Raw genomic sequence first — 17,279 nt, 5'->3', positions numbered from 1 at the left:
TTTGGCAAAACCCTGCCCAACCTAACCTGACACACAGTTCGCAAAAAGGGGTCATTCGTGTCGCGAAAAAACATAAATCGGTTAACCAACTGGCGCAGATATAGATGGGCCAAACCTAGTCCTCCAGAGCGGACGCGGTGAAACAGATTGGTGCGTCGTGTCCGCTCCCAAGTGCTTCCCCACACAAAAACCGCAAATACACGGTGCAGCTTCTGCACATTGACGCGAGAACAATGAATTGCTTGCAAGACATACCACAGCTTGGTTACAAAAAAAAGGTTACAAATTGTGGCACGCGCGAAAATAGACCAGCTGAAGCCTTTGAGCCTGTCGGCCTTCTCACGCATTTCAGCAACTTGGCATTTCCAATATGGCTCACTGTCGCGATAATTCTCCAGCGGCACTCCTAAATATTTTACTGGGGTTGCTGTCCAAGTCATGTTTGCGAAATTCGTTGGGGTTAAGGGCCAGTCGCCGTGCCAGAACCCCAAACACTTAGCCCAGTTCACAGCACTCCCGCTCACAGAACAAAAGTCTTTCACAATTTGAACCACAACACGAACGCTTTCGTAGTCAGCACAGAATACGGCAATGTCATCAGCATACGCGAGAATGCGGACCTCCGCCGCATGCAAACGAAAACCATGAACGCTGTTGCTTTCAATAACGCTCAAACAAAAAGGTTCAATATACAAACAAAAAAGCAATGGTGACAGGGGGCAACCCTGACGCACAGAGCGTTGCACTTGGATGCGCGCTCCCACCCCCTTGTTTACTAACAACCGCGTCGTGCATCCTCTGTACGCCATGGCTACGCCTTGGCAGATGACATGTCAGCCATGAGTTCGATGGTTCAAAGCGTGACAAAAGCGCCTCTAGTGAATGCGGTGTTGCCTTAGAAACGTGCCGTAGAAAGTTATACTGCGGTGTATATCGGTAATTATGAGCATGTAAATTACAGAAGTCGCAGTTAAACGAGTAACGAAGTACGTTTCCGCTACATTTCATCTGCGCTTGGCGCACACGCAGAGCCATCTTGCGGCAAACACAGAAGACCCCCTCCTGGCAATGTACGACGTTGCCCCAACAGGTGGCGTGCCACTCGTCCGCTTCTCCCCTTCGTCTCGTTTGAGCGCATTGGGGCCGTGCGGGAACCGGTGCGAGGATGCCACAATACCGTTGTGTTTAATAAGTTTTCTCGCTCTCTCCCCTTCCAACTTCCAGCGTGCGTCACTCGAACCCTCGTGTTTAGGCGACGCGGCTCCTCTTTCCGCTCACATCGCGATTCCTAGGTGCAGCGTCCGATGCGCGACGCCTGTGACGTGATCGCTGCGCCGTAGCGCGTCTGGTGGGAAAGCGTCCCCTGCGATGTGTGCCGTGCTGCTGGCGAGGAGTCATGCGTCTGCGTGGTGCTCCCAAGAGAGATAGAGGACGATCCCATCGAGGCGTCAGCCCCATGATCGCGTCCGCCTTCATGGCACGTCGCGACCCGGCTGTACGTGCCGATCACAACGTTTGGCTCGCGTAGATCGTTTCTCCCTCCGAGACACCGAGTTCTTTGGTTCGTTCCGCTTGCTCAGGCGCACGTTTCGTTGCCGCGCCGAACGCTGCGTTGCTCGGCGCTCACCGCGTTATTGGTGGGTGCAAAGTCCGATGCGGGGCGCCTCGTAAGTGATCGCTGCGCCGTAGCGCATTGTCTTACACCCCTTGGCGGGTCGACGGGAACGCTCTCGCGTTCCACTCTTGAAGGCGAAGCTTAAGCGTCCTCCAATTTTTTTAATGCGGCTTTGCGTCTTCACGTCAGACGTCATTTGTCCGCTTGACAAATTTGATGGTGTCTCTTTTTAGGAAATAGCAGAAGCCTACCTACCGTACCTTCAGTTTGCCCGCAACAGCTCTTTCCTTACCTTCTCACGTCATCTTTTCCCTCTCCCGCCCTGTATGGGAAATGCGAGAGTGGCAAGGCTGTTATTCACCCGTTTCGCGACTGCGTCACTTCTACCCATTCTCTGCCTCCTCTCCTTTCAACTGTTCTATTCACGTCCCCTCTGGAGTTGCACGTGAGTAGAAATCTGAGCGCTCCAGTTTATCTAATGCTTTTGAGAGAGGTCTCAATAATTATACATTGTAAAAATGTTTACACCCTTGAGGGTGTTTTCTTCTCGCACGGGTAACAGCCTTACCGTTAGGGCCTTACAAAAGTTTAAGAGGCCGACAACGGAGCTCTAACTAGACGTGCAATGACAAAAAACGTAGTTGAAAACTATGTAATCATTCTGACAGCTATGGTGCTTGGCCTGTAAGCACGAGATCACGGAATGGAATCCCGGTCACGGAAGCCGCATTTCGATGGGGTGAAATGCCAAACCACCCGTGTACTTAGATTTAGGTGCACGTTAAAGAAACCGAGGTGGTCCAAATTTCCGGAGTCGCCCACTACGTCGTGCCTCATGATCAGATCGTGGTTATGGCACATAAAACCCCATAATTTAATTTTTTTAATTCTGACAGCTTTGGGCGCACAGAAATATCCGACAAGACCATTTTACAGCGAGAGATATAAAACTCTCCTGTCGGATGTTTCTGTGCATCCAAGGCTATCAGAATAATTACATGCTTTTCAACTACGTCTTTTGTCATCGCACGTCTAGTTAGAGATCCGTTGTCGTCCTCTATAAAATTTTGTAAGGCTCTAACGGTAAGGGTGTTACCAGTGCGACAGAAAAACACACTTAAGGGTGTAAACATTTTTACAGTGCAGCTGTAAAGAGGATAATGTGGCGATGCCCATAGAGCTCCAGAGGGTATTGTGCACATTCGACGCGGTTCAAAGGCCTAAACGAGTTTCTCGCGTCGCCTTTTCTCTCTGTCGGGTTCCCAGCGGCGCTGTGCAGCAGCAGCAGCAACACCCGGGAAAGTCGAAGGAATTAAGAGGCAAAGAAAGCTCCGCTTTAAAACAAGACACAACTTTAATGTATTCAACGAAAATAAAATTTCTTCCCACCACGGTGGCTTAATGGCTATGGTGTTGGGCTGCTAAGCACGAGGTCCCGGGATCGAATCCCGGCCACGGCCGCAGCATTTCAAAGGGGGCGAACTGCGAAAACACCCGTATACTTAGGTTTAGGTGCCCGTTAAAGAACCCCGGGTGTTGGAAATTTCCAGACCCCCACCCCCCTACCCCCTACTCCGCGCCTGATAATCAGATCGTGGTTTTGGCACGCCATAATACCATACTATCCATAATTTACCCCATAATGTACCCCATAAATAAAAAAATAATTTTTAGACAATTCTATATTATGCAGTAAAACGTAAAACTATTCCAGTATGTTTTTATTCCAATCTCCTGACGTCAAATTTGGTAACCGCCGACGCAAGCATCAGGCGGTGACCCACAGGGTTGTCTCAACAGACCAATCAAACGCTCTCCTGGATCATAGGAGGTCACTTTTGTTTGCTTGAAAAACGAATAACATTGCCTACATTGAGCGGCTTCTCGTATCTGATTGGCTGACGAGAGGCGAGGAGCACCCTCAAGTGGAGAGGCATTCAATGGGGCCGAGCCATGGCACTAAAAATCGATAACCGGTTGAAGAGGGTGGTGCCGGCGTCTGCGATTGGTCCGCTTTCCCTCACTTAGCTTGTGGTGGCTGGCGCAAAATCGCGGCGGCATGCAACGGAAGCTTAAAAATGACACTACAATGAATCCTCAACAAAGAAGTGTTGGCAGAACGAGGTCGTAAACGTTCCGAGAGTGCTCGAAAACGTTACACGGCCACGCAGAAAGATTTATTATACGCAAATAAACCCATGCTGTCCGGCAGGTACGAGTGGTCAGTGCCTGATTGGCGGCAGCCATCTTTAATTCCTTTCGGATGGGGCAGCCTGCGGCTATTCAGAAGAATATTCAGTTTTGTTCGGCATATTACTGCATCTTTAACGCGTGCTCGTCGCTTTAATGCCACGAGTTTTCGCGTTCTTGTGACCTCGCTTGACAGGCAGATGAAGTGGGTGCAGCCCGAAAGCTCTTGACCAATAGCCGAGGGCTAATGCTGAAGCGTCGAATCAGAAATAACTATTTTTCGGTCAAATCATGCGTAATCAGTGTGTACACGTCATATGAGATGGGCAGCTATCGCGGTCTTCGTGACGTCGCGTGACAGACAGGCGTAGCGGGGGTGGTCCAAAAAAGTTTCCTTTAAATCACGGAGGGCTGATTGCGGAATTGGAAAAGAAAAGTTTTTAATAGTTTTACGTTATAGCGCCCCTGCCTGTATTCATAAAACGTTCTTACACTAAAAGCGTTCGTGCCAGCCAATATTGGTGTAGGACATTTTATTAGCGAAGGTGATCTGCCAATGAAAGACAGCAAATACGAACGAAAAGCTTTGGGAATTCGGCCACTGTATTTTAGCGCTTGCTAATCTAAGGGTGGTCACCCGCTATCAGTTACAATGCAATGCAGCTCGTGCAGTACGCAGAAAGGCACACTCGTAAATTTCACCGGCTGCAATACGCCCCTTTCACACTTTGTGTTATTTTGCTTGTCTTTGAGCTATGGTGGCGTTGCTCTTGCAAGTTGCGTTTCATCATGGGTTGAGTCAGAAGTAGGGAGTTACGGTCGCGATATAATTTTTCACATAGCTGCCTTCGTGCGGCTGCGCTGGCCGACGGGCTTGGCGTCCGAAAATGCGACGACTACTCAGTACCGAAAGCCTTTCTTCGGTTCACAGTAAAGCAATGGTCCGTGCATGGGTGCGATCGCGACAGCCGTACGGCTGACATTTCGTTGTATCCCTTTCCGAACTTAAAGTTCGAAACGGCCATCGTGTCGAATTGCGTGACATTTGAAAATACTGCCAAATGGCCGGCCACGACATTAAATTTCACTGCTTTGACAACTTCAATGACGTGTATGGTGTTTTTAACGGATAAGACGTCACCTTATTTTTTGTTCCACCCGTAAGTGTTCCCTCGTCACACATATGGCGGTAAGCTCCATGGACGCCGATGAACCGCCATGTTTGGAACGTATGGGCTTCTATGGAAGCTTCGCTACCAGGTATATTTACCTTCACAGTCCTACCTAGTTATGACTAAGAAACATGGGTTTGTAGAGCTGTGTTAGGGGGTTATATAGTAACGGAAAACGTAAAGTAAAGAATTCAGGCTCTTACAGGAGCATACAAGTTTCAGTTGCAACTATGAACTCTTCTCGTTATGACGCAACAAGGTAAAAAGACAGAAAAAGAGAAGAACAACGACAACGAACTATACATGTAGTAAAGACGACAAGCCTCTTACACCGTAACGGCACCTTGTTTTCCCTAAAGGTGCGGCAGTTTCCCTTTATACATTTGTGGTAAGCTCTTCTCTTGCCCAAGCGTCTGCCTTCGGTAGTCGCGCGCCGTTTGTTTGTGAAGGAAAGGTCCTTCAAAAGTACCAACAAACCGATGTGCTCACCCTCCCATGCGCGAGAGCTTGCCATTTTGGCTCGCTCGACTCATTTCCCGGGAGCGAGCAACTGCTCCTTCTCGAGCCGTGAATAATACAAAGAAGGTGCTTACACGTGCCTGAAAGTTTAATGCCACTTCCAGGGCCGAAAACAATCGCTCTCACAAAGGCAGAGCTGCTGAAAGTATGCAAACACCCGAGCGCCTTCCCGGTCGAGTTGCGCGCGCAAGCTCCCTTTTTGCCCTGAGGTTACGCCTTTCCACCGCATTTACAGTGCGTGGTGCACAGAGCCAGCCGAGCGGACGTCGCGTATGACTGGCATAAGATAGCTGCGTGTACAAGCACTGCATCGAGCAACCTTTTCCCAGACGTCTGAAGAGGCACTCTTTGTAACAGCATGCTTATTTGTCATTTCTTTTCGTATGAAGCAAATACTGGTGTTTGGAAGTGTCTTAAATGATGGCCTACCACGGACCCTAGTGCAGTCTAGTCTCTGTGGGCGATGGTGAAGCAGGCATGGCGCGACCTGACGCGGCCGTTACGGTTGATCCGTTTTACCGACTTCAGGCCGTGGCTGTTGCTCGCGATCGCAGTGTGCGCCTTTGTGTTTCTCCTTGCGCTCGCGTGGAGGCGATATCGGGCTTTCCGACGACAAATGAACCTGCTCAAGGACATGCCCAAGGACTCTGGCCACTACATTGCTTCTGGAATCAGCAAAGTGCTCGCCGTCCTCCGCAATCCTATGGATCCAGCTGTCGGTAATGATGACCTGGCGAGCATTCGCAGGACGCTTACATTTCACTCACTAATCAGTGATCTTTTTACAGCCATGTGATTTAACTTATTCTATTTCCATGGTGCATCAGAGGCACTTGATGAATCGGGTTAGAGTGATAGGCAAATCTGTTGTAACTATAGTCCACCTTTAGTACGGAGCTCTAATTTCTTAGCTTGCACTATCGTAATTCTAATTCTCAACTGTCTGTTGCACTCAATCCGTCTGCGCAACGACGTAGTCAGGACACGTCACATACATCGCCGTTCTTTAAGGTTTTCATCCTTCTCATGCAGAAAATGTTACGAAAACTGTGCATTTATGTTTCTTTTTAATTTTCGAATAATACGTATTTTGTTATTTACAAACAACTAATTAACCTTCAGTAGTAATATGAGGCTGCTTGAGGAAAGGAAGGCTTCGTGGACATAAGTCTGTTACTTTTACGTCTTTTTCTCATTGCAAACCTCTGCTTTCTACAAAAGATACTTGTGCGCCATTTTGTAAACGCAATGTGTTAACCTGTCTTGACTTACCATGTCTAATCTCTCAAACAGAGCTGCCTTGCTTTATGAAGTAAACAAACGAACTTCTTGGTTAACGAAGTTTCTCAAAATTTTTCAAACCGAAGCTTTCCTTACCTAGCCCATGCCAGTTTCGCGCTCATCGGTGACCGCGGTCACCGATGAACGATCACCGCGGTCAACCGGTCAACGATCACCGCGGTCAACGATCACCGCGGTCAACGATCACCGCGGTCAACGATCACCGCGGTCAATACTTCACCGGTCGATATTTCAGCGTCCGTAATCTTTCCGGTTGTATATGTATATATACACACGCAACTGGAATGATTTGAACCTGACATCAGGTCGACATATTTATTTTTTCCCCTTTGCCGCACGGAAGTCGCCAGGAGGGGATACCGCGTTAACTGTATATCTCTAATCCAGGCTGGCACCATCTTCTGACCCCAATGCTGGTGCGCTTATTCCGAAGCTTTAGAGCACATTGCCTTCAGTAAACCAAAATACTTCATTCGACTTTGTTCGTTCAACAAAACGAATGGTGGACAAAGTGTAATTCCTCGAAACTGTCGTGTAGCTGTAAAAGACGAAGCTCGTTAAGAGACCTCGTGGTCTTCTACCGCAAGTTTCTCCCAACGCAGAATAGGAAGCCGAGCGTAGTCTAAGGGCATCGTTTGCGGCCCATTCTTCCTGACCCGCTTCGCGACCTACCACCCCTTTCTCCGGAAATGGGGGAAGTGAGGTCGCGGCTCCCAATTTAGAAACCACTACATTAGCGATTACTTTAACAGTGACTGTCATGTACAGGCACGCCGTGCCGACCGGACAATTATATCGGCCAGAGATGCCCAGTCGCTCAAACAGCATTAAATCACAAAAAAAGAACACACGGACAGTGCAAACTACGATGACGAAGTGATCTGCGTCTTTAATACTGTCCGTCTGTTTCTTTTGCGCTAAAGTCTCAAATGTAACACGAAAGTGCCAAAATTTATGTTCCTTCAAACATTACACCAGTTAATTTGATTTCTTTAGGCTAGTTTACAGAATTCCCAGGTTGCTTTTCTAACGCGTGTACAGGTCGTATGCGCCATATATATTCTGTGTGGAGGGATGAAGGCAGATGCGGGAACGAACTGGCAGTTCTTTGTTGTGTTCCTTCTGAGGCAATATTTGTGAAACATTGGACATTTGTTCGCAATCGTCTAAAAAGGAAACGCCGAGACATTTATTTTCTACCTGAATATTTTTTTTTTAATCCTGCAACGTTTGACCTGCGCAAATATTGTGGAAGCCATGGAGAGCTTCAAACATGTTCTAGGAGGCTCGTTCATGTGGTAAAGTGCATGCCGCGTGCAATGACATTCTCGCAATGACATGTGCTTCTGCACAGCACTGCGCAACTGGCCTTTGTTTTCGCTTTGTCTGGAGCGACTGTTGTAGAACGCCCGCTTCGGCTGCGGGAGTTTGTGGGTTCGATTCCCACCGCCGCAGGGCACCCACTGGTTCTCAAATGGGCACAAGTGTACCCCGGCCTATAGTGTCCGGCTTTCTTCAGGGGTGATACGCTTGAGGAAAGGAGCCTGCGCCCTAAATTCCTGTCGAAACCCTCGTGAGCACAAAAAAATAAGTGATGTTCTGGCCGCTCCCACGGCGGCCATTTCCCATGTGGCGCCTCAAATGCACCTATTGAGGTGGGGACGCCTTCGGATTGCAGACAAACACCCTTTTCCAAGAGTTGAGGTCCCATAACGGCCGAGCGCAAGGCCGGGAGCGCTCCTACCTAATTTACCGGTAGGTACCCGGTGACAGCATTTGCCTCCCACAGCCGCAGCGGATGCTCTTCAGGAGGGCCGTGTGTGGTTGGACAATCAGGCGCCCAGATGCAACTCGTAAACATTTAGTGGGCCCTCAAGTCGAGATCTGAACCCCCATAAGGGCCGAGCACCAGGCCAGGAAACATCTCTACCCATTAGAAAATACCGGTGGGCTTCCGACGGTGCCGAGATTTGAACTCGGTAGCTCTCGCATACGAGAAGGATGCTGTACCGCTAGGCCACCGCTGCGGTGATCCACACACAGTGCACGATCGAAAAACGCATTGAAGAATCAAAACCGGGATCTTGGAGCAATAATAACGCCATGATATCGAGTATGGCTCTAGATTTACACTGACAGAGATACATAAAAAATATGGAGATACAACACAAATGAATATTGCAATCCACGTGATGCGAAACTTCTGCCAAGTGGTATATATTAAATCGTATATAACTACAACTGTCTATATGTTCATCGTATACGTCAACGTTACTAGACTAGCTTCAGTTGTAAAACTCCCCGCCTGCGCGTATACAGACGCTGTCGCCACTTCTGTGACAGCCGCCAGACGGCAACGCTGTTCCATCGGGCTCCACTGCAGACGCCTCGTCACAGCCTTGAGCTCGCGCGGACGGGCAGTTTGCGCGTGTTTCACGCGCGCTGGCGTTCTCCCTTGTCCGCATTAGTGATACCACAAGAAAGCGGTGTCCACCTACAGCAATAAAATTTATCGCGCCAGTTTGTTAATACTGAAAGAAGGGTAAACTGCACGAAAGGAAGAAACGCATACAGCGAAGCGCAGAAGCTGCGTTTCTAAATGTCGTGTGTTTCTTCCTGTCGTCATAACGTTTCGCGCAGTTTAGGCTCACGAGCCTGAATATCTGGTCAAAGTGCGTGATTGTAGGATGATCTTCATCCCCACCGAAGCTTCTCACCACTCCAAAGAAGCGCTACAAAAAGAAAGAAGAGGTCGGTCTTTGTACACACAAGCCATAAAAAATAATAATAACGAAGTCGGATTTTTCATACTTTGAAGATGCTTAATCAGTGAAGCTGAAACGTGCGGCCCCTGTGTTTATCGCTGGGTTAATCCCGAGGGTTCATTAAAGTATTTCTCAGTTATGAGGTTACACACACAATCGGCTGCGACGGAGAGAACGACGTCACTTCTGTCGTCGTAATGGGGAGACCGCGTTTACGGGGGCCACTGAGCCATTGCTTAAGGGAGTATGAGCCACTCATGGTCTTACGTAACGGAAATATTTAATTTTGAAGAAATTTAATTTCGCAGTCCGCAGTTGTCGCTTGCGTTCGATGTCTCGAATTTGCTCGGCGGCGTGGTTAGATAGCCTTCGCCTGCGATTTGCCGCTTGTGATTCTTCGAAATTAAATTTCTTCAAAATTAAATATTTCCGTTACGTAAGACGATGAATGGCTCATACTCCCTTAAGCAATGGCTCATACCCCCGTAAACGCGGTCTCCCCATTACAACAGAAGTGAAGTGAAATTCTACGCTGGAAAGATGAACGGCCACGCAGCCAGCTGCGGAAGACGACGACGAACGCGGGAGCAGTGGCACGAGCGCGTGCCGTTGATTTCGCAGAGAGTTCCCGGTCGGCACGAGGAATCGCTCTGTTTCACGCCGAGCAAAGCGTCGCATTGCTGGGAGCACAGAAAAAGTGGTGCGCCGAACTGTCGACATCGTTCCGATAGCGGCCTATGCAGCCAGGTACGCAGCCCGTCGGCATCGTCTGCTCATAATCTTAAGAAACTCCGCAAAGGCTACAGTTCCGCGGATGACATGCTTGCTGAAATTCGCCGTCAACAACGAACCACAGAATACACCAACCCTGCACCGCATGCTCAGTCCGGCCCGCCCGCGTACCCGACTAGTGAGGAAGTGAAGCCGGGCGCGACTGCAGCGCCACGAAGGCGCGGGCGGGTGGCGCTTCCGCGCAACGGCGCCGAGTTTTAAAACTGAAGCTAGTCTAGTAACGTTGGTTTACGTGGCGTGCAACTTCATACTATATTTACGTTTATTCACCGCAAAGGTCACAATTTTAATATCATGCAACATCTATGTTTATGGGCTAGACCGCTCAAAGGGTACGATGAAATGCAAACACCAGGTTGGGCGGATGCACAGTGTGAGACACCTACGCAGTGGTGTCACGAGGACGAAGGTGATGTATGATGCTTGTCGAGGGAAGAATGGTCATGACAGGTGTAAGCACAGGGTATTACTACATATACATTGCGAGCGCGACACATGCCTGACTTTCGTCTTCATCATTTCTACATATCATCATCCATTGTACACTTTGCTCATTTGTATAAATCATCATGAGCTGCAAAGCTTCAGCTTTCTGTGGCGGCATGATCTCGGCTGGAATAAAGCGGTTCCTCATAATATTGCTAAATTTAGGAATTATGTACCTTTCTGCTACAGTGGCATGTGCCCATTCTGGAGGATTGGCTAAAACTGGGCACACACCCAGAGGCGCATAACAAATGACTTCTGACACGAGCACTGTCAGAATGACACGAGCTTCTTTAACAGGTCCGGCGATATCTGTGCTGCTGGCAACTGCGTACATCACTGCACCCATATATAGGCAGTTTGACCGAAGACAAAAAAAGGCCTGTCAATAGCAAAATCTACAGATTCCATGCATCTAAATTATTCTTGGAACCGACAATGGTGTCCTAACCGGCAATATTCGAAGTATTATTTACAAATCTGCGTTGCCGTATTGCAACGCTTAATTTTTACTTGCACGGATGTGGTCTGGTGGTATCACCTTTTTGCTACCTCTGCAATCAGTAGGAATCCATCGATCATTTTTTATTATCGTGTCGGTGGTTTTCTACTCATCGAAAACGATGTCTCGAAATTCCGCATTGAAATCTAGGACTGCCTTTCGGCAGTACTGTTATGCTCTACCTTGGAGCAAAGGTATTAGGACACAGAAACAGGAACCTTTGCCTAGCCATTTTTAATTTCCTATGGGACACAGAAAGACTGCCTTATTAATATTTCCTAGTTTCCATATTTGATTTACTTCTACTTCATTTTAGAAGATTCAAAAATTAAGAACTAAAATTCACACTTAAAATATGATAAAATTTAACTTGGGGCGCTGTAACGTAAATCTATTCCAAACTTTTCTATTCCAATTCTGCAATCAGCCCTCCGCGATTGGTCAAAAACTTTTTTGGACCACTCACACTTGACCTGTCGATCACGTGACGTCACGAAAACCGTGATAGCTCCCCATCTGATATGACATGCACACACTCATTATGCACGATTTGACCGAACAAAAGAAATATAGTTGTTTCTGATTCGACGCCTTTTCGCCATTAGCCCTCGACTATTGGTCAAAAATTTTGAGGCTGCGCCCAATTCACCTGCCTGTCACGCGACGTCACAAAACTCACCGCGTCAAAGTGACGTGTACGCGTTTAAGATGCATTAATATGCCGAACAAAATTGAATTTCTTCTGAATAGCCGCAGGTTGCCCCGTTCTGAAAAGAATAGAAGATGGCTGCCAGCGATCGCTCGGGCACTGGCTACTCGCACCTACCAGAGAGCATGGGTTTATTTGCGTATAATAAAACTTTTGGCGCGGCCGTATAATGTTCTCGAGCACTTTCAGCACGTGTACGACCTCGTTCTCACAACTCTTCATTGCTGAGGATCCGTTTTAGCGTCATTCTTAAGCTTGCGTTGCATGCCGCCGCGATTTTCGACCAGCCACCGCAAGCTAAGTACGGGAAAGCGGACCAATCGCAGACGCCGGCACCACCCTCTTCATCCGGTTATCGATTTTAAGTGCAGTGGCTCGGCCCCACCGAATCCCTCTCCGCTTGAGCGTGCTCCTCGCCTCTTGCCAGCCAATTAGATAACACAAGCCGCTCAGTGTAAGCAATGTTATTCGTTTTTCAAGCAAACAAAAGTGACCTCCTATGAACGAGGAGAGCGTTTGAGTGGTCTCTTCAACAGCCCTGCGGGCGACCGCCTGATGCTTACGTCGGCGGTTACTCAAATTTGACGTCAGGAGATTGGAATAAAAACATATTGGAATAGTTTTACGTTATAGCGCCCTTGTACATGTCCAAGTATATCCTTTGCTTTATGTGTTTCAGTAATAAGTTATTGTTACTACTCCTACCAAGGCAAGGCTGTCTATCGTATTAAACACTACTTTGTCTCATTTGTTAATAGTTTATTTTTCATTTTAAATTATTCATTTATTTCCGTTTTTTGTGATTTCTTTATTAACTATTTTATTTCATTTTTCATTCATATTACCACCCGCTTCGTGGCCTATCCCCGTAGTGGGTTTGTGCCATTACTTGAGGTTTCATCATCATCATTATCATCACCAGTTTTTGAGGCCACAACAATAACGATGACACGGGAAGTTTTGTTGCAGTTCAAAGTGCATTTTTCCGAGAACGCTAGTGCGATCAGGTAAGATTTAACGCCGCATACGTTACGCGGATCACCCACTTGTCCAAAATTTTTCGATGCCACGCGGAATGTGAAGCGAGCATATATTTGCAGATGTGCATCTATATGTCTTCAAAGCATGCTTCAAACCATGAGCACTTTCCTGCTGCCGCGCTTGCGGCTTAGCTCTGACCTCCCATTCTTCGTGGAACATGATTTTCTTATACCAGCTATGCGTGAAGGTAAAGCGCGTGGCCAACACGTTATTGTATCGTCCCTTATAGGAAAGAAAGCATAGACCAAGCGAGAAACTCTACTGAAACACCGAGCTTGCTACGATTCTTCTGTTATGGAAAAAAAAAATAGGAAAACAATAATTTGATTGTTTCAACGCACGACACTTTTGTGATGCGGCGAAATATACAGTGTATTGCAGTGAAGTGAGTAAGAATTTTCGCGCCTACGCAGTGTAAGCAACGCGCTATTATAGAAACTGTAAACATCACTTGGCCACGCTTCTAGCCTTTATTATCTCAGGTGCTCACCTGAGTCTTCCGCGCTGAAGCATACGGTGTGTTGCAGTGAAGCGAAGAAAGAATTTGCGCGTGTACTAAGTGTAAGCAACATGTTATAAAAACTGGAAACCCCACTGGGCGACGGTTGTAGTCTTTATTATTATCTCAGATGCGCACCTGAGGCCTCCGGCTGCCGGTATTATTTTTTTTGTCGCTTGCTATACTGTTTCGCCACAGCGCATACAAGTATTGTGGAGAAGCTTCTTAAAGCACATTCACCATTATGACATGCGTTAACTCCCCCTCCCTGCCCCTTAAAAAAACAAGAACAATACCTGCCATATCACAAATGACGCAAGAAAGCGTCCATGAAATGGATGCAGAAACAGGAACGTAGTCTTCAGAAATCATCCCGAACATGTCTTGGTTTTATTGGCATTGTATAGACACAATTTTTTGAAACCAATGCTTATTCAAACAAGGGGTATAATCTCAAAAAGTCTGGAGAATTCTATAATGCCTTGCAGTTATGAGTACAAGCGGAAATACTTGAACCACATTTGGTACGCTAACGAGAGACCTCAGAGAAACCACCTGATAAAACAGGGCAAGCGGAGAGGTTATCCACTTGATGGTAGCATATTGGTTCTACACTTGGTCTTCTAACTCGGATATCACTCAGCTATCCCAAAAGAAACAGTGCACTGAAAGGGAAGCATTTTTTAATTTGATCTTAATTCTCAAGACATGCTGAAGTAAGCTTGAGTTCATTGTATGTGCGTGCAGAAGTGCGCTAAATGAAAATGCTTTCATCCAAACGTATAACGTTGCAGAGCGTTGTCCTCATGAGCAACATTAGACTTGAATGTTGTTATTGTGCCATCGAGCCTACTTCGCCATTTACTGTATAAAAAGACGTACAAAAAGAAACGCATTTCGTGATGGTGAATGTGCTTTAAAAAGCTTCTGCAGAATACTTATATGTATATATAGCCACACGCGAGGCAGTAGGAAAGTGCTTATGGTTTGAAGCATGCTTTGAAGGCTTATGAACACACATCTGCAAATATATGCGCGTTTCTCATAGCACGTGACATGCACTCAGTCACTCTGTATGGCTTCGAAATATTTTGGACAAGTGGGCGATCCGCGTAACGTATGCGGCGTTAAGTCTTACCTGATCGCACTAGCGTTCTCGGAAATATGCACTTTGAAATGTAACAAAAACTTCCCGTGTCCTCGCTATTGTTGTGGCCTCAACACATGACTCCATTATCATGCCACCGCCGTCTTCTTCCTTTTCGATGTGGCGCATGTCCTCGTTCCGCATGAATGCTTTTTCAGCGTCGTTGAAAACGGAGCGACGCGGCTTTCGGCAGCGAGGCGTGGCGTTGTCAAAGGCCGGCAAACAACCCTTGCGCAACGTTGCACAGGCGTTTCTTAAACCATTTCAAGTTGGTTGACGTGTCTCCAATACACCAGAATGCAAGTGATGCGTGCTCCTATTACCAAATGGGCATCAGTGCCCATTGCTGCATCGCGTTCGCCGCGGCGGCAGCCCAGCGTAGGCGCGTAAACAAACTTAAATCTCGGAGGCAATGTCGGAGGCCGCAGCCGTGGGTGCCGCCATGCTAGCGGAAGTGGCCTGCGGCGAGAGCCAATAGGCGCGCAGCTCTGACCCCCCGGCCCCCAGGGGATATCGTTTCCGTATACGCTGCCGGGCCGTGCGAACGCTGAGATACGCCGTCATGGGACAACCCGGCTCCTCTTGCGCTTCTTTATGGATGCGTTGCGCCATCTAGTGACGACGCCGAGCAGTCCACGCGTGGCCTCTGAGATTAGAAGCGTGATGCACCGGTGCCTGCAAACGCTGAGCATTGGTCCCTCACTTGCCGCACACTCAGTGGTACATACTCAATGAGCAGTCCGATGCGCTGCCCATTCGACCGCGGACCACCCAGTGACCCAGGTAGGCGAGAAGAGGGTTAGATAAAAACATAGATAAACAGATACTTGGTTCCGCAAAGTGCGTGAAATACCCAAAGAATGCCAACGCATGAATAGACAGAATGAGTATTCCTATTTAACACCCTAGTCTTTTATGCTTGCAGAACAGCCTTGATGTGACATACTAATGTCTGCAATATTACAGCATAGATTGGCCAAACCTCAACACAAATCAATTGTTTTCGTGACACGTCTACAATGGTTACCGCGATTCATGAATTGTAGCAAGTTTACATTATCAGGTAGATATGACCTGCACAAAAACCGCAGTTATCACAGGAAATATGAATCGTAATAATAAATATTATTTGCTGGGACTTTATGATCGACATCATTGTATGTACTTAATTGAATTTTGTATTTTTCTTTCTTTTTTGCGTGATTGCACATCAAGTTGTCCCCTCTTAAAATTGCTTCTCTAATCATCGAAAAAAAAACAACGGGAAAGAGCGAAGCGTGTCTTGGTGCCCCCCTCGGTTTAACTTGCCCTCGAGCTTGCCAAGATTTTTTTTCTTTTAGCAGCCGATTGATAAGCTGCAAACAGCTTTGCGCCAGGTGACAAGGTGCATCGTGCTGGGATTAGCTTAACGGCCCGCCTGCGTCGCAGTTGCGGCAAGGCGCATCATGGCGACTTCTAGAAATTAAGCCTGTGAAAAGCGGTTGTTGACGAAGGATGTCTTTAAGGCCAATTGCCTTACGGGACAAAGGGACTTTGAAGAACGACGAGGTTCATTTGCACTACAATTTATGCCGTCATATCCGTGAAACTCAGCAGTTTGCACTTTCCTTGTCATAGAAAGAGCGACCTTTTAAGGTTTTAATATGAGTTTTTTTATTGAAAACAATGTCAATGTTCTAAAACTATGCTGTATGAATAAAAATAAAGAAAGGTGCTTTCTAAAGATATAATCTTGAGGCACGTGAAATGCGTCATATGTTTCAATGTAGCAAAGTACAATTTTTACTGAAGTGTGCCGGAAATACAACGTTACACAGATAGTGTAAAACGAAAAGAACTATAAAACCAGTCTGAAATATACGAAATATTTCCGCCTTAATAGTCTAGAGCACATGGAAGATTCTATATTTATTTCATAAGGGAGTTTACCTACAAAACCTATTCTCTGCTTAGTGAAAACATATTTGTGATGGTGGCCGCAAATATTCGGCAAAACGTAACATTCTACTCGGATCGTGGTAACAAGTTTCCATCACATACTGGTGCGATACTATATTCTTTTAGATTTGGACCCTTTCTAGTCGATAATTCACACCAAGTAGTCTTTTTTTTTTTTGAAGGATTCCAACCCAGGTAGTGCAGCGCTTTTAAAATAGACGTTCAGGACCTATTTTATTCGCATCCTCATGTCCATTTAATGATGTGCTTTAAAAAACAAAACGATACCTGTTGACAATGATGAGGACCCGCCGTGATGGCCTAGTGGCTTTGGCGTTGCGCCCAAGCCCAAGGGTGTGGGATCGAATCCCGGCAGTGACGGCCGCATTTCGATGGGGCCAAATGCAGAAACGCCTGTGTACCGTGCATAGGGTGCACTGGGAAGAACCCCAAGTGATCAAAATTAATCTGGAGTCCCCCGCTACAGGCACCTCACAATGATATCGTGGTTTTGGCACGCAAAACCCTAGAATTTAATTAGCTAATGACAAGGTCCGTTTCAGGAGTGATTGTGGCATTTCTGTGGGGTTTTTTCTGAAGTT

General features: G+C 47.1%; 1 protein-coding gene across 1 annotated transcript in view; it reads left to right on the top strand.

Annotated features, from left to right (window-relative positions):
* The first annotated feature begins 6,112 nt into the window (after positions 1 to 6,112).
* Positions 6,113 to 17,279, top strand: part of LOC126547441 (cytochrome P450 4C1-like) — a 70,798-nt gene continuing 59,631 nt past the window's right edge. Inside the window, exon 1 of the mRNA XM_072288112.1 lies at positions 6,113 to 6,215. Within this exon, the coding sequence (XP_072144213.1) occupies positions 6,113 to 6,215 (103 nt within the window). The remainder of the gene's footprint in view (positions 6,216 to 17,279) is intronic.

Source organism: Dermacentor andersoni, chromosome 1 (assembly GCF_023375885.2).
Source record: "Dermacentor andersoni chromosome 1, qqDerAnde1_hic_scaffold, whole genome shotgun sequence".
NCBI classification, from domain to species: domain Eukaryota; kingdom Metazoa; phylum Arthropoda; class Arachnida; order Ixodida; family Ixodidae; genus Dermacentor; species Dermacentor andersoni.
Note: the sequence above shows the minus strand (reverse complement) of the source record. Positions and strands in the feature narration are given on the sequence as shown.